Source organism: Sus scrofa, chromosome 8 (genome assembly GCF_054392235.1).
Source record: "Sus scrofa isolate SSC_HxYL_T2T_F1_AM1 chromosome 8, Sscrofa_HxYL_maternal_Yorkshire_Landrace_v2.0, whole genome shotgun sequence".
Classification (NCBI taxonomy): Eukaryota; Metazoa; Chordata; class Mammalia; order Artiodactyla; family Suidae; genus Sus; species Sus scrofa.
In genome coordinates, this window is record NC_139390.1 from 5,311,173 (window position 1) to 5,329,914 (window position 18,742).

General features: G+C 45.5%; 1 protein-coding gene across 4 annotated transcripts in view; it reads right to left on the minus strand.

Annotated features, from left to right (window-relative positions):
• Positions 1-18,742, minus strand: part of STK32B (serine/threonine kinase 32B) — a 362,927-nt gene that overhangs the window by 259,898 nt on the left and 84,287 nt on the right. For all 4 annotated transcript variants that reach the window (XM_084973817.1, XM_021100993.2, XM_084973816.1 and 1 more), the window contains exon 2: positions 11,990-12,045. In XM_084973817.1, the coding sequence (XP_084829943.1) occupies positions 11,990-12,045 (56 nt within the window). The remainder of the gene's footprint in view (positions 1-11,989; positions 12,046-18,742) is intronic.

Here is an 18,742-nt window from a genome sequence, read left to right on the forward strand (position 1 = left end):
GACCTGTTGTCTCACGGTACATCACTCATGAGAGGGAGAGGGAGAGAAGAAGCCTTTCAACTCTGATTCCGTGGAAGGATTCTGATCGGCCAGGCTGGGGTCACACAGCCACTTCTTGGACCAATCACTGGTCTGGCTGAATAGAGCCCAAGTGGCTGGCATGGCCGTGTCACATGTGCATTTCTGAAGCTGAGTGGGGGACCACAATGACTGAGGGCCTCCTGTGCGCATGTGGGGTGTGGGAGGTGTTTTCCAAAGCAAAGAGGTGTCTCCTTCCCTTTTTAGAGATGAGAAAACCAAGCTTCAGCGTGGTGAATTTACATTCCCAGGTATCCACACTCATACGTATCAGAGTCAGCCTGCTTCCCAAATCTAAGGTGCTTCCACAGGACACGTAAGCATGAATCTGCTGGGCCTCAACTGTCCCAGAATTCAGCCATTCAAGGGTTATACAAATTTTCAGTAAATTCTTGCTGAAATCAGTGGATCACCTGCAGCTGTTTATTGACTTTGGCGCCGCACTGGGGAAGCAGAACTTCTCCCAGCATGAAAGCGAAATGAGGCTTCTGTGAATTCACATGTGCTTTTTCCTGATAACCAAGGCTATTGTCACACTTGAACAATGAAATGTCTTTCTTGAAAACTCTTCATAAATGCCGGCTATCACACCTGTCAAAGGCAGAATGCAACGCCAAAACATCCGTTCAATATCAGGAGGGTGGCTTTCTTCATCCTTGTCCAGCCCACTTCCACCCTGAGTCTCCTAACAGCTGTGTAGACCCATCTGCTTTGACCGTGACCGACAGCGATTATTTTGACACTTTGCCCCGAACAATGCTATGTTCGATGGCCCGGATCTAACTTCATCCTGAGTACGGGAGGCCTGTGTACCTTCTACATGAATCTGGGTGTCATCAAGAAATTGCTACAACCTAACAGTGACTTAAAAAATGGAGCCTCTAGAAAGCTCGCCCTTTTCAGATCATCCATTATAATCATAGCGTTAATACATTTATGCTCTGGCTGACAGGTTCTGAGAGCCAAGCCAGCAGGGAAACAGCAGCACGGATGCAGGCAGAAAAGGAAAACAAAACTTTAAAGGATGGTAGCCGGATATAATTAATTACAGACTCCCGAGGATACAAGCTCATGGATTCAGACTAGGACAGGAAGGGTGCAAGGGGCTCAGACCAAAACAGCTGATGTGAGGATGGAAGAGATGCTTCTCTGCAGCGCCAATCGTGCTGTGGATTCAGAGTTGCTTCAATTTCCCTTCAGCCATGAAATGCTCAACATTATACGGAATGATGGCGTTCCCGTCATGGCGCAGTGGCGAACGAATCCGACTAGGAACCATGAGGTTGCAGGTTCGATCCCTGGCCTTGCTCAGTGGGTTAAGGACCTGGCATTGCTGTGAGCTGTGGTGTAGGTCACAGACATGGCTCGGATCCCAAGTTGCTGTGGCTCTGGCGTAGGCCAGTGGCTACAGCTCCGATTAGACCCCTAGCCTGGGAACCTCCATATGCCACGGGAAGCGGGCCTAGCAAAGGCAGAAAGACAAAAAACCAAAAAACAAAAACATTACATGGAGTGATTGGCCAGTGGGGACCCGCTGTACAGCACAGAGACCTCTACCCAATATTCTGTGATCGTCTCTGTGGGGAAAGAATCTCAAAGAAGAAGGGGTGTGTGTACATGGAGAAATGAACCATTCTGTTGTACAGCAGACATTACCCAACCTTGGAAATGAACCATACGTCACTAAAACTAAAAAATGAAAAAGAGAAATCCAATTTGAGGGTCTTTAAAAAAAAAAGATGACAGACAATAGAAAGTAAAGGTTTGAGGGGATTTTTAAAGGTTTTGTTATGGTTGAAGTTCAGCCCCCATCTGTGAGAGGAGAGGTCAACTTCCCATGTTCTCTGGACCACAACTCCTCTTCCGAAAAATCTAGAGAAAGGGAAGCTTAAATGTGGCACGTAAACGCTGCCCAAATCTCTGGCTGACCGCTGAAGGTCACGTGTCTGGGGCAGACTGGAAAATGAAGAGTAAGGAAACAAGAAATGGACCGAGGCTTATCAATCCAAGAACGTTAATTGCGGTTCGAAAATATATTTTAAAAGAAATACCTACCAATCCAAATTCTATACAACAGAACATTCACCATATCTGGGATGCAACCTCAAACTACTCAATATACAAAGAATCAGTAGAGGTGAATCTTTTTTTTTAACTTTAAAAAAAATTAGAGTTGATTTACAATATTGTGTCAATTTCCATTGTACAGCAAAGTGACCCTGTCATACAAATATATACCTTCCATTTCTTTTTTTTTTTTTTCCCACTGTACAGCAAGGGGGTCAGGTTATCCTTACATGTATACATTACAATTACATTTTTTCCCCACCCTTTGTTCTGTTGCAACATGAGTATCTAGACAAAGTTCTCAATGCTATTCAGCAGGATCTCCTTGTAAATCTATTCTAAGTTGTGTCTGATAAGCCCAAGCTCCCGATCCCTCCCATTTCTTATATTATCTTCCATCATGGTTTATCCCAAGAGACTGGATAGAGTCCCCTGTGCTATGCTTATCCCTGCTAATGGAATAGTTTGTATCGACTAACCCCAAACTCCCCGCCCACCCCGCTTCCTTCCCCCGCCCCCTCGGCAACCACAGGTCTGTTCTCTACATCCGGGAGGTGAATCAAGATGGCCCAAGTGTTGGAATTAGTATAAAGTACATAAAAACAGCTCATACGACTGACTATGGAAAATACAGGAAATTTAAGCAAAAAAAGAGGAACCATCTTCTTTCAGCCCAGAATTTCCACCTGGGCCCACCATAGTCACTGCTGAGAATCAAAGACGAAAGGAACATCTTGAAAGGAGGCAGATGAAAGGGACAGAGTCCTCCCAGATAAGAATGACTTGGTCTAAGGACTTCTCATGAGAAAGCATGGCGGCCAGCTGACAATGGTACAAAGTCTTTAAAGCCGTGAAGAAACTGTCAACCCAATAAACTGTATCCAGGAGAAGTATTCTTCAGGAAAGAAGGTGAAACAAGTACCTTCCGATAAAATAAAATTAAGAGAAGAGGCATCGACAGGAAACTTGCACCGCATAAAATTCTAAAGGAAATTCTTCAGGATGAACGGAAGGGATACCAGAGGGAAATTCAGACCCTCGTGAAAGATGGGGTGAAAGCATCCAGGACCATTTTCCTCCTATTTTTTTTTTTTTTTGTCTTTTTGCCATTTCTTGGGCCGCTGTCGCGGCATATGGAGGTTCCCAGGCTAGGGGTCAAATCGGAGCTGTAGCCACTGGCCTACAGCAGAGCCACAGCAACGTGGGATCCGAGCCGCGTCTGCAACCTACACCACAGCTCACGTCAACGCCGGAACCCCGACCCACTGAGCAAGGCCAGGGATCGAACTCTCAACCTCATGGTTCTTAGTCGGATTCGTTAACCACTGAGCCACAATGGGAACTCCCCTCCTAATTTTTTTTTAAAGCCAAGTTTTAAAAACACGTTTTTAAATATATATATATGTTACACATATAATACATGTATACATTTTTATATATTTAAAGCAAAAAAAACTATAATATCATATTGGAGATTTATGATTTAGGAAGTTGTAATACATATGAAAACCCTGGTGTAATGGTTGACAGGGGTGGAAAACAGACCTATACAGTTGCCAGGCTTTAGTATTTTCTGTGACGTATAAAGCATTAACTCCAAGCAGACTGTGAAATCAACCGAGGATGTGTGTTACACTCCCTAGCGCAACAATTATGAAAACGTAGTACCTGGAAGTATAGCTACAAAGTCCATAGATCAATTAAATGGGGATTCGAAATATCCAGTGAATACCAAACAAAACAGGAAAAGAGAAAAAGAACAAAACAAGAGAACAGGAGACAGAGAGAATGAGCACAAATAAAACCAGCCCAGCCCAAATGAAGCCAAATTAATAATTGCATTTACTGTGAATGGACTCAAAGACAGAGCCTGCCAGACGGATTTAAAGAGAAGCAACACCGAACAATATGCCACCTCCAAGAGATTTATGTCAAACATAAAAACACAGATTGCATGAAAGAATATATGCCGTGTAGGTTGGAATGACCATATTAATCTCAGAGAAAATAAGCTCTGAGCAAAGATCATTAGCAGAGATAGAAGAGAACATTTCCCAATGACAATAAGGTCAATTCATCGCGAGGCCATGACAACCGTACATCTGGATGCGTCTCCCAACAGACCTTCAACGGATATGAAGCAGAACCGACAGACGTACAGGAGGAAGGCATGAGTCCATAAGGCGTTGAAGATTTTACACGACGGCCACAGAAATGGGTAACACCACCAGGGGGTTAAAATCAGTGAGGACAGAGAGCAAGCAGGGAGGCGCTTCGAGATGGCAGAGGAGGAAGAGTCTCGACCTCACCCCCTTCCAGGACACAACAAATTTACTGCTACCTATGGGAAAACTCCCCAGTGGAAAGGACCTGGAAACCGGCTGAACAGCTCTTCCACCCCAAAGGAGCTAAGAGCCACATCGAGACAGGAAGAGATGCCATCTCACCAAAAACCCCACCCCCAGCAGGGTGACCTGAAATCGGGAGGGACCGCACACATATGAAACCAGGGGTCTGTGCCCACATCACGCACTCTGACCTTTGGGGGCTGCATGGGTAAGATGAGCCCCCAAAGTGCCTGGCATTGAAAACCAGCAGGACTTACATCCAGAAGACCCACAGGGATGTAGGGAGCAGAGGATCCACTCTGAAAGGGCTTGCACGCAGACTCACTTGCCCCAGGACACAGCACCAAAGCTACAGTTTGAAAAGGCCTAGCGCAGGAGTTCCCGTTGTGGCTCAGTGGTTAACGAATCCGACTAGCAACCATGAGGTTTCAGGTTCGATCCCTGGCCTTGTTCAGCGGGTTAAGGATCCGGCGTTGCCGTGAGCTGTGGTGTAGGTCTCAGACTCGGCTCAGATCCCGTGTTGCTGTGGCTCTGGTGTAGGCCAGCGGCAATAGCTCTGATTAGACCCCTAGCCTGGGAACCTCCATATGCCGTGGGTGTGGCCCTAGAAAAAAAGATGAAAAAAAAAAAAAAAGAAAAGAAAATGCAAAGGCCTAGCCCACAAGTGAAGGTCTATTCACTAGTCTTAATGCACCTGCTGGAGGGCTAGGAATCTGTTAGGACGCCCCCTGGTGACAGAGACGCTGGCAGGTGCCGTTTTTGTGTTTTTCTTCTACCTCGCTAGTGCCAGAGCTGGCAGGCACATTTTTGCACTGTCCCTCCAATGTGCTAGTCACAGTGTGCGTGCCCCATGCTCATGCCATGTCCACAGCCCTGCCAGAGCCTGTGAGTGGGCACGTGCCGCCCATCCTGGGGGTGCCCTCTTAGCGCTGGACTCTGGAGGCCAGGGGACACTGTGTTTGGGGACCTCATGGGTCTGAAACGATCAAAGGGACAATTCTTGGCAGGACCCCACACTCCAGTCACTGTGTAGACAGCGGGCTGAGACGTGCCCCCCATCTCCCTGTGTAACAGGCCTATTCTGCTGTCTTGGAGCTTCAGCCTAAGGCACCGGCTCCAGGTACTGCACATACCTAGAGGCTATGGGAGCGTCACTATCACTAGTCCTCAGGGACATGCAAAGCAAAACCACAAGGAGAGGTCGCCTCTCACCTGTTCGAATGGCCATCTTCAGGAAGACAAGAGCTAACAACTGTTGGGGAGAATGTGGGGAAAGGGGACCCTAGGATCTGTTGGGGGTGGGGGTGTAAAGTGGTTTCCATCCTGTGGAAAACAGTATGGAGGGGTCTCCAAAAACTGAAAATAAAGCTACCCTATTACCCAGCAGTCTCACTTCTGGATATTTATCCAAAGGAAATGAAAACAAAATGCAAAAAGCCTGGCTTGGTTTTGGTTTTTTATCATCGATCCGTGATATATCCAAAGACCGGTTCTTTGTCCGATATGAGACCATCTTCCAGCAGACCGTGGTGTGCCTACTAATTTCATTATTAGTGTGTTATGATGCACAGAAATTTTAAATTTTGATGGGGCCGAATTTGTTGAGTGTTGTTCTTTTTAGGTTATGTGTGACTTGCAAAAGAAAACTTGGCTCAGGAAAACATCCTGAAATTATGAGATTATTTTCCTATGTTTACTCTCTAAAACTTTTATGGCTCTGGCTTTTACGTTCAGTTCTGTGATTCGTCTTGGATCACATTTTTTGTAGGATATAAGGTCAGGGTCGAGATGCAATGACTTTAGAATCATTGCTCATGTTTTGGTGTCATATCCCAAAACTGGCTGCCAAGACCAATGCCAAGGAGCCTCTTCCCTAGGTTTGCTTTCAGGGGTTTTACAGTATCAGTTCTTATGTATGTCTTTAATTCATCTTGAGTTAATTTTTGCGAGGGACATAAAAAAGAAGTCCAGTTTCCTTTTACTGCGTGTGGTTTTCCAGTTTTCCACTAGCATTTGTCGAAAAGACTATCCTTTCCCCATTGCATGTTCTTGGCCCCTTTGTGAAATACTAGTATCAAAAAAGTATCTGTGCTCTCATGGTGTTTTTTTTTGGGGGGGGGGGCGCAGGTGCAGCATATGGAAGTTCCTGGGCTAGAGATTAAATCGGAGCTATGGCTGCCAGCCTACACCACAGCCACAGCAATGGCAGCTCTGAGCCGCCTGTGCAACCTATACACAGCTCACGGCAATGCCAGATCCTTACCCCACTGAGGCCAGGGATTGAACCCCCATCCTCATGGGCACTAGTCGGGTTCATTTCTGCTGCGCCACAACAGGAACTACTCTGTACTCTCATGTTAACTGCAGCATTATTCATAATAACTCAGACATAAAGGTCCATCAATGGATAAACGGATAAATAAGATGTGAGACAGACAGATACACACACACACAGACTATTCAGCCACGAGAAACAAGGCAACTCTGCCATTTGGGACAATGTGGATGGACCTTGAGGGTATTATGCTTAGTGACATAAGCCAGACAAAGACAAATATTGTATGATATTACTTATATGTGGAATCTAAAAGAACTGAACTCATAGAAACAAACAGAGAATGGTGGTTACCAGGGACTGGAGGTAAGGTAGTTAGGGACATATTCTTTTCTTTTCTTTTCTTTTTTTTTGTCTTTTTGGGCCACACCTGCAGCATATAGGGGTTCCCAAGCTAAGAGTAGAATTGGAGCTGTAGCTGCCGGCCTACACCACAGCCATAGCCAAGTCAGATCTGAGCCACACCTGCGACCTACACTAAAGCTCCTGCAACACTGGATCCTTAATCCACTTAGTGAGGCCAGGGATCGAACCTGAGTCCTCATGGATCCTAGTCTGATTCATTTCCACTGAGCCACAACAGGAACTCCCTCAGGGCATATTCTTAAAGGTTAAACATCTCCAACTAGAAGATGAGTCAGTTCTGGAGCCCATGACACTGTGTTGGAGAGGTCGACACTGCTGAGACAGGAGATCTCACGTGTTCTCACCACAAAAGAGAAACAGGGTGATAGAGACGCCAGCTAAAGTTAGTGATAACCATATTGCAATACATAAATGCATCAAATCAACACAGTGTGCACCTTGACCTTATATGTCCATTACACGTCAATAAAAACATTTTAAGACATGCAATAAAGATGTTTAGAAGAATGCAAGAAGACAGTCGATTCATTTTTTTAATGGAAAAAAACTTTGAATAGAAAGATAACAAAGGAAGATATATATGTAACCGGCCCTTAAGCGCGGGGGGAAAATATTCATCATTATATTAGTCATCAGGGAAAGGCTACTACAAACACACTGAGGAGTTCCCTGTGGCTCAGTGGTAACAACCCTGACAAGTATCCTAGGATCCATGAGGACATGGTTTTGATCCCTGGCCTCGCTCAGTGGGTTACAGATCCGGCATTGCCATGAGCTATGGTGTAGTCACAGATGCAGCTCAGATCTGGCATTGCTGTTGCTGTGGTGTAGGCTGGTGGCTGTAGCTCTGATTCAACCCCTAGCCTGGGAACTTCCATATGCTGTGGGTGCGGCCCTAAATAGACAAACGGCAAAAAAAAAAAAAAAAAAAAAAAAAAAAATGAACTCTTAGTAGGAGTATGAAGTGGTATAACCATGATGGACAACCTTTTTACTTCTTTCAACAAAACTAAACAAACACCTACTCTTTATCCAACTTCAATCCTAGATATTTACCCAAGAGAAATGAATCAGCTACAGCTCTGACTCAACCCCTAGCCTGGGAACCACCATATAGTGTGGGTGCAGCCCTAAAAAGATAAAAGACAAAAAAAAGTGGGATTTATTCCTGGGATGTAAAGATGGTTCAACAAATGACAGTCAATTAATGTGATAACAGCAAATTAAGAGAATAAGGATAAAAATCACATGATTGTCTCAACAGAGGCAGAAAACACACCGGACAAAAAATGCAACACCCTTTCATGATTTAAACAAAAAAAAAATCAATACACAAGGAACAGGAGGAAATTAACACAATATAACAAAGGCCACATATGAAAAGCCCACAGCTAACATTATATTCAGTGTTGGAAAACACAAAGAATTCCCTCTAAGATCAGGAACAAAGCAGGAATGCCCTCCTCACCATTTCTATTCAACATAGACTAGAAATCCTAGCTAAAGGAATCAGTTAAGAAAAAGAAAGAAAAGGCATCCAAATCATCAAGGAAGAAGTAATAGAGTCCCTGTTTGCAAATGACATGATCTTATATATAAAAAAATCCTAAACGTGCCATAAAAAATAGGACTAACAAATTAATTCAGTAAATTCCCAGGATGCAACATCGACATACAAAAATCAGCTATGTTTCCATATACTAACAATGCACTATCTGAAAAGAACATTTGGGAAAGAATCCCCTCATAGAACCAGAAAAGAATAAAACACTTAGGAATAAACATAACTAAGGAAGTAAAAGACCTTGATATTGAAAACTACAAAACATTGATAAAAAAAATTAAACAAGACAGAAACAAATGGAAAGGCATCTGTTTCATGGATTGGAATACTTTATATTGTCAAAACGTCCATACTACCCAAATCTATCTATGGATCCAATATAACCCCCATCAATATCCCAATGCATTTTTTTGAAGAAGAAGAAATAGAAAAATAATTCTAATTCATACGCCACTCCAAAAGACCACAAATAGCCAAATCTATCTTGAGCAAAAACAAAACTGGTAACATCTCACTTCCTTGTTTCAAATTATGCTACAAAGTTACAGTAATCAGAACAGCATGGTACTGGCCTAAAGATTAACATACAGACCAATGAAATTGAACAGAAAGCCCAGAAATAAATCTACACATATATGGTCAACTGATGCTTGACCAGAGGGCCTAAAAAATGTTCAATGAGTCTTTTCAACAAAGAATGTTGGGAAAATTGGATACCCCTATGCAAAAAGATGAAACTGGACCCTTATCTCACACCATACACAAACAAATCAATTCAAAATGGGAGTTCCTGGTGTGACTCAGCAGGTTAATTAGTATCCATGAGGATGTGGGTTCGATTCCTGGCCTCACTCAATGGGTTAAGGATCTGGCACTGCCTTGAGCTGTGGTGTAGGTCACAGACATGGCTTAGATCCCACGTTGCTGTGACTGTGGCATAGGACAGCAGCTGTGGCTCTGATTTGAACCTTAGCCTAGGAACTTCCACGTGCCACGTGAGGCCCTAGGAAGCCAAAAAAAAAAAAAAATCAACTCAAAATGGTTTGAAGATTTAAATGTTAAGATATAAAATTTTCGGAGTTCCCGTCGTGGCGCAGTGGTTAACGAATCCGACTAGGAACCATGAGGTTGTGGGTTCGGTCCCTGCCCTTGCTCGGTGGGTTAACGATCCGGCGTTGCCGTGAGCTGTGGTGTAGGTTGCAGACTCGGCTCGGATCCCGCGTTGCTGTGGCCCTGGTGTAGGCCGGTGGCTACAGCTCCGATTCAACCCCTAGCCTGGGAACCTCCATATGCCGCGGGAGCGGCCCAAGAAATAGCAACAACAACAACAACAAAAGACAAAAGACAAAACAAACAAACAAACAAAAACAACAACAACAACAACAAAAAGATATAAAATTTTCTTCAAACCTCCTAGAAGAAAATATAAGGAAAAAGCTCCAGGACATTGGTCTTTGCAATGATTTCAAGTACATGACACCAAAAGCCCAGATAACAAAAATAAGCAGGTGAGACTTCATTCGACTATAAAGCTTCTGCACAGCAAATGATCAAGAGTGCAAAGGTGACCTATAGAAAGAAGGAACATATTTGCAACCCATATATCTGATAAGGAGTTAATATCCAAAATATGTAAGTAACTCCTACATTCAACAATACAAAAACAAACAAAAAGCCCTAAATAACCTCATTTTAAAATGGCTACAGACTTGAATAGACATTTCTCCAAGGAAAACACACAAATGGCTAACAGGTATATGAAAACTTGCTCACCATTATTAATAACCAGAGAAAAGGTAAATCAAAATCCCAATGAAATAGCACCTCACATCTGACAGGACGCCCACTGTCAAAAAAAAAAAAAAAAAAAAAGACACCGAATGTTGGTGAGGAATGAGGAGACACCGGAGCCCTTGCATAGTGTGGCAAACAGTATGGAGAGTCCTCAAAAATATTACAAAATAGAACTACCATATGATGTGATCCAGCAACCCCACTTCTGAGTGTTTCACCAAAAGAACTGGACTCAAGAGAACACGCATTCCTAGGTTCACTGCCGCACTGTTCACTTTAGCCAAGATGCGGTAACAACCTAAATGTCCATCAACAAATGACTGGATAAAGAAATGCAGTATCTAGGTACCAGGGAATACTCTTCAGTTTCCAGAAAAAAAGCAAGACATTCTGTTAGATGCAACAGCATGGATAAATCTTGAGAACATCTCACCGAGTGAAATAAGCCAGTCACAGAACGATAAATACTGCACGATTCCATGTATACGAGGCATCTAAAATAGTTAAATTTGGAGTTCCCTTTGTGGCTCAGCAGTAATGAACCCAACTAGTATCCATGAGGAGGTTGGTTCAACCCCTGGACTTGCTCAGCGGGTTAAGGATCTGGCATTGCCATGAGCTATGGTGTAGGGTACAGACGTGGCTTGGATCTGGCATTGTTGTGGTTGTGGTGTAGGTGGGCAACTACAGCTCTGATTTCACCCCTAGCCTGGGCACTTCCATATGCCACTGGTGCGGCCCTAAAAAACCAAAAAAAAAAAAAAACCAAAAAAAAAAAAAAAAAAAAAGGAAGGAAGGAAGGAAAGTTAAATTCATAGAACCAAAAAAAAAAAAAAAAAAAATGAAATGCTCAGTGCCAGGGACCGAGAGGATGGGGCATGGGGAATTATTAACTAATGGCCATAAAGCTTTGGTCAGGCAAGGCAAATAAGCTCTAGAATGCTGCCACACTGCGTTGTACCTCTAGTCAACAATATATTTCTAGCACGCTTCAAAATTAAAGCGGATAGTTGAGTATGTTGAGTATTCTTTCCACAAGAATTTTTTAAAATAAAATGCCAACATTGCAGGAAAGAGCTGCTGCGGGCCATCACATAAATTTCTGTTTTTTTTTTTTTTTCCACTTTCCTTATTTTGATCCTCACGAAAGAACTAGCATTAGCAATCTTGAAATAATTACCATTGTAATTCACCTAAAGCAGGGCTGCCGTGGTAATTTAATTTTCAGAATGAAATTACAGCGTATCCAAAGGAAACAGTTCAGACTTCCTTTCCCATCTCAAATTTGCCAAATTCACATCTTTCTGTCGAATAGGAAATTCCCAGTGCTCAGCAACCAAATAAAAACAAACACCCCTAACATGCACATACGCGTAAACACAGTCAGCGGATTTTTATATGTGATTGATGAAATTTTTAAAAATCCATCATCCTTACCTTTCCAAAACTCCCTTTACCAATGGCCCGCAGAATCTGAAAATGGTCAAAGTTAACTAGAAAAGAAAGAGAAAAAAAAAGAAACAAGTCAGATGCATCAAACCTTGTATTGGTTCTCGAAAGTCCTTCCCTCCATACTTGCCCATTTATTCATGGTTTATTGCATGATGTTTGCCGTGTCGGCATGCCACCACTGAACGGACACATCTCAGCATACCCCATCCCCTCACCAACATATATATTTGGCAGTTAAAACCTCACCAATGTGTATAGAGAAAGAGATACATCGTCTAAGCCCAAGGAAAGGGATGACAGAGAAAAATCTGGATACTTGGATTATCAAATTCTTGTGCCTGCTGTCGTTCCCTTTGCCACGAGGACCCTTTACTACTTTTATCCTCGTCTTGTCCACCAGGCACTCTTACCTTACACACGCAGATTTCAGCTCACCTGTCCCAGGGTCTCAGGACTTAGTCCCACCTCCATTATGGAACCTCTGAACCCCCAAGTGACATGACCACATCATGGTCCTTTTCTGCTTGGACATCTGTCTAACCCCCAGTTTGGGGACCCGGGAGGACGATGCTCCCACACCCTCTGCCTGGTACTGCCTTGTCTCACGCTTCCTCTTCATGTTTCTGGATGGGGCTCCCCATTCTTGCTATTTCTATTGTCTTCTCTAGTACGACCTCCGCCGCAGCCCTACAGCACGGCAGGCTGACCAGGTATGGCCAAGCCGCTCAATCCACTGGACACTTTTCTGCCCCCTTTTACGTGCCCACTTTCTCATATTTGAAACACCTACTTGGCTTCAACAGAGGTGCACCTTCTGTTTTCCAGTTCATGCATCTGCCCTTCTGCACATTCAGCTTCATCCTCCAGCCATTAAACACGGGATGCCCATCAAGCCTCCATCCTACGACCTTCCCCCCCTCACTGGCTCCCAAGGCTTCAGTCACCACCTAATGGCCAATGACTTTCCAGGCTGTGTGTACAGATTGATGCCTCCCCCACAGCAACTCCTGGAGGGTTTGGAGCCCCCATGAACTCAACGGGTCCAAAACAGGACCCAGGAGAGGGTGTGGAGACAAGTGAACCCTCCTGCACTGTTGGTGGGAATATAAATTGGTGCAGCCACTATGGAGAAAAGTATAGAGCCTCCTTAAAAACTAAACCTAGAACCACAATATGATCCTGCAATCCCACTCCTGGGCATATATCCAGAAAAGAGGAAAACTCTAATTCAGAAAGATACATGCCTCCCAATGTTCACTGAAACACTATGTACAATAGCCAAGACATGATGCAACCTAAATGCCCATCAACAGATAAATGGATTAAGAAGATATGGAATACTACTCAGCCATAAAAAAGAATGAAATAATGTCATCTGCAGTAACATGGATGGACCTAGAGATGTTCACACTAAGTGAAGTAAGTCAAAGACAAATGTCATATACCACTTATACGAGGACTCTAAAAAATGATACAAATGAACTTATTTATAAAAGAGAAACAGACTCACAGAGATAGAAAAAAAAAACAACAAACTTATGGTTACCAAAGGGGGAGAGGGGGAATAAATTAGGAATTTGGGATTAGTAGATATATACAGCTCTATATAAAAGAGATGAATAACAAGTCCTACTGTAGCGCACAGGGAACTACACTTGAATCTTGGAAAGAGCTAGAATGGAAAAGAATATATATATATATATATATATATATATATATATATATATATAAACTCTATGTGTACCTGAATCATTTTGCTGTATACCTGAAACTAACAAAACATTGTAAATAAACTATACTTCAATTTATAAAAAAAGACAGAGAGCCTAGAAAAGTGGTTCAGTAGTCATCCCTTGAGTCTCCTCTCTCCCATCGCCGGATCGAACCCAGCATTAGGTCTGGTCGTTTTCCCTCTTCGCTGTCTCTCCCAATCTGTCCAGTCCGTGGCCTCTCTCTGGTCTAACCCACCTCATCTCTTGCCTGGACAACCACCGTGGTCCTCCAGCATCCGCCCTCAGGAAGGGGGTCTTGCCTGTACTTTGCTTACGCCCCTCCCATCTTCCTCCTTTGCTTTCCTGGGCAAAGAGTGAACTCCTCCCCGTGGCCGCAAGGCCATACCCGGTAGGTCCCCTGCCACCTCCCCTGCTTCATCTTCCACCACACTCCCCCCACCCGCCGAGCTGCAGACAGACCATCTTTCTTCCTGGGCTTTGAGCAGCCATTCCTTTGCCTTTCGTGCTCTTGCCTGGGTTCTACCCCTGCTAGCTCTGCTTCCTCTTCACTCTTCTGCAGAAGAGTGGGGACGCTCTGTGTCCAGCCTAAGTCTGCACCCTTCCTGTACACCCTGATGGCACCATGGGACTTTCTGCCAAGACCTCACTCTGTGTCATTGCACATGCATTTGATTCAGCTCATTGTCCCCCCAACTGGACTCCAAGCTCCCCGAGGTCAAAGGCCACATTGGTTTTTCTTCTGTATCCTGCAGCCAGCAAGGAGTTAGTGCACAGTCATATTTGACAAATATTCACCAACCAAAGGAACGAGAGAAAGCAGATCGCATTCACGGTGCCAAACACAATTCCTGGTACATAATGAGTGTTCGGTAAATATTTCCAAATGAGGTTGAATTACAGCCAGTTTCCAATAACAAGGAAAGACACGCTATTTACAAAAGATGAAGTGACTTGATTAGTTCACGACGTTGTGGGCGAGGATGTGGGGAGGTGAATGCTTACAATTAGCTCACTTAATGCCATGGAGGATACCTGGGTTGAACTGTGTTCCCACCAAGCCAAAGTCAGCCTCCAGGGTGCCAGCTCACACCTGACCTGCTTAGCATAGAGACGGGTTAACTTAGCAGAACCTTGTTCCTTTGACCTAGATTGGTTTCCTTTGAGCATAACTTGCCAGGAAAAGAAATGCCGGGAGTTCCCGTCGTGGCACAGTGGTTAACAAATCCGACTAGGAACAGTGAGGTTGCAGGTTCAATCCCTGGCCTTGCTCAGTGGGTTAAGGATCCGGCGTTGCCATGAGCTGTGGTGTAGGCTACAGATGCAGCTCAGATCCCGCATTGCTGTGGCCCTGGCGTTAGGCCGGTGGCAACAGCTCCAATTAGACCCCTAGCCTGGGAACCTCCATATGCCGCGGGAGCAGCCCTAGAAAAAACAAACAAACAAAGAAAATGCAGTATGCTCACCTCTTCCCCACTCAGCAGAGATCAAGGGAGGAGAGAAAAGCTAGGGGCTTGGGCTACACTGGTCATGTGACCACAATGAGCCAGGAGACTCACATAGCCTATCATGAGCCCCCAGGGGCCCAGGAGGCAGGCATCACTCTCGGCATTTGCCACCCACTCCCAATCAGCAATCAGCATCACCACTTCCCAGAAGGTTCCACGCAGCACCAGGCTGCCATCACCACTTCCCAGAAGGCCCCATGTAGCTCCAGGCCCCCACATCTCTGCTATTATTTAACTGCCTGGAAAGCTTTGGGATACCCTGCACTTCGGGGAAAGCTACCTGGCCTTTGACACAGGGCCTGCAGGCTCTCTGTCTCATGACGCTTTTCCCCACTCCCAACAAATCACACAACCCCTGAGGGCAATCACTCAGCTGTCTGCAGACTCTGGTCCAGGGGTCCGAAGAACCCAGCCTGGAGTCAGACTGCCTAGGGCCATGGCCCAGCTCTGCCAGTGACCTTGGATGAGTCACTTGGCCTCTGTGTGCCTCACCCCACCTGTAAAATGGGAGCGATGGTGCCTTCCTTCCATAAGGGGACAGAACAGGGCTGGCACACGGCGAGCCTTAGCGGCGTGTGTCGGGGATAGAGAGCAAACTCCCGCTCTGCTGGGTTCTTCTGGGAAGGATGCCTCACCGGACACCCTTGGCCTCGTGCCCCATCAAAGGCGATGTGGGGGTCTGAGCCAGAAAAAGGACCTGCCCCGCTGTCTTTCTGCTTGTCCTGCTCTCTCTCGGGAATCTGTCTTTGGAGACTAAGCTTTCCCCCTGCTCCTTCTTGCCAGAAGCTTTTCAAGGCCAGGCCTCGTGCGCAGAGGAAGCGGGGTCCAGAGTGGTTGCTGAACAGGAGGGCGAGCCTGGCTGATTGGGGGCTTCAGCCTCAGGGGCCCACTGCTGCTGCTCTCCTGGGTCTCACTCCTCAACCCACCTGGACCCCTTCCAGAGGTAAGGCTCAGCTCTCCACGGGCCTCCTCTTTTGTCTTATCTCATAACTGGAAGGCGTATCAATTACCTAGCAACTTGGCAAAAGCCAAACGCTATTGTTATGTTAATTCTTAGGACTAGGATGTTGAAAATCTTATTCATGCCCATCCCCGTGAAAGGTGTGTTCACGGGTGGGGGTCTGACATCATGCATGGGGCAAATAGGTACTTACTGATTTTTTTTTTTTTTTTTTTTTTTGTCTTTTTAGGGCTGCACCTGTGGCATATGGAGGTTCCCAGGCTAGGGGTCCAATTGGAGCTACAGCTGCCGGCCTATACCACAGCCACAGCAACGTGGGATCAGAGCCACATCTGTGACCCACACCACAGCCCACAGCAACGCCAGATCCTTAACCCACTGAGCAAGGCCAGGGATCGAACCTGCGTCCTCATGGATGCTAGTGAGATTTGTTTCTGCTGAGCCACGACAGGAACTCACTGAATGTTTATCTGATTATTGGACTGGTTTGGATTTCAGTGACCATGAACATGGCCTGTGCTTTCCAGTTACTTGGCTCCTCCTGGACCTGGGCCACTGAGACTCAACGTAACAGCGCCTCCACAAATCCACTGTGACAGAAGGGCTTACACTTGGCTGATAAGCAGATTGAAATGGCTTCAGTCAATGAGAGCACACAGCCAAAGGCAGTTTCTAGAAATCACACTGTCACATAGGGCTGTTGGCCCAGAGCAAGGGGAATTGGCTGAGGTTGTAGAAGTGTTAATGAGTGGGTGACCTAGAGTGACCTAGGGTGACCTAGGGTGACCGTCTTTTCCTGGTTTCTCCAGAATCTTCCTCATCTTAGCACAGAAGGCCTGCATCCCCCAGAACCCCACAGTCCTGGGAAAACAGGGACCATTGGTCACCTGTGGGTTTCTAGATCCTCAAACTGTACCGCCTGAAAAAGTCACAAGCACAGCCAGAGCTGGCAGGGGACAGGGAGGGGAATTCCTGAAAAGCAGCATCTGTTCAGATCACCTGACACTGAGACAGGGTTGCCACAGGTGATGCTGCAACGAGTGTGCTGCTACAGTGGAAACAGGTGGCACGTGACTGGCCAAAGGCCAAGCCAAGGGGTGCCAGGGACGTCACCCGAAGCCACGAGAGCAGTGACACTACCCAGAGGTTGTCACATGGACACTGCAATGACACGGGAGCCGTTAAATAACTGGTCATCTGCCCAGCCAGGCCCAACTCTCCCTTCCTCATTGATAAGGAGACCTCGGGTCTGTTAGGGGGCAGTGTGGCCAGTCCCAGGCAATGAGCCACAATGGATCCAATTCAATGGGTTCATCGGGATTCCCCGGAGGCTTGTTAAGATACATTGTGGGTCCCCTCCTGAGTTTCGGGGGCGGCGGGGGGGGAGTCTGCATTTCTAACAAGTTCCCAGGTGACACTGATTGTCCACGGAACAATTCTGTTCCCCACGGTCCCATGCAGCCGCCAGTGATCTTGTGACACAGGTCCAGTCAATGAGATCTAAGCAGGAGATTAACGGGGATATTTCTTGGAAAGCATATTTTCCTGATAAAAATAGTTACAGCTGGAGTAGCTCCTGAATCTTCCACCTCTTCCTCATCCATGAATGTGGATTTTGATGTCTGGAGCTACAGCAGCCATCCTGTGGCTATGAGACAACAAGCACAAGCAAAAGGCGAAGGCCTGGGCACAGAGGCCACTCCCTGTTGTTGAGTCTCTGGAGCCATGCCAGCAATCGCCTACCTCTGGACTTCTGATTATATTAGAAAAAAGAACAAAATAATCTTATTTGTCCAAGTCACCACGGGTCAGATCTGCCACTGCCAAAAGCATGCCCCTCTGCTATACAAAGACAACCACATAGAAGGAGCTTAGTAAATGCTAACTATCTTATTGTTGAATTTCCAGCCTCATTGTGATTTTACTGAAGTGCAGAAGAACAACGGTTGTTTAGGGTATAAACACAGGAACCAAGCTGTCTGGGTCTGAATTCTGGCTTTACCACTCACCAGCTGGGTGACTTTGGAGAAGTCACTTAACTTCTCTGGGCCTCAGTCTCTTTACTTATAAAATGTGTAAGGTTGTCATGAATTTGAAATGAATCGATGGAGGTAACGTTTGGGTTTTGTTTTTTTTTTTTGTCTTTTTTGGCCTTTTTTGTTTGTTTGTTTAGGGCCGCACCTGCGGCATGCGGAGGTTCCCAAGCTGGGAGTGGAATTGGAGCTGGAGCTGCCAGCCCACAGCACAGTCAAAGCAATGCCGGATCCTTTAAGCCGCTGAGCAGGACCAGGGATCAAACCTGCATCCTCATGGATGCTAGTGGGGTTTGCTAACCGCTGAGCCACGACAGGAACTCCAGGTGCAGGGAAAGTATTTAGAACAGTGCTGGTCTTGAAGCAACACCCACCAACATTAGGTATTATTATCATTATGATTCGGTACGAGCAGCTTTTTCCCACTTTTCACCCTGACGGCACAACACGATTAAATCACGGCCAAACATTGCATGGGTGATAAAGCTAGAACCACATTCGTGCCT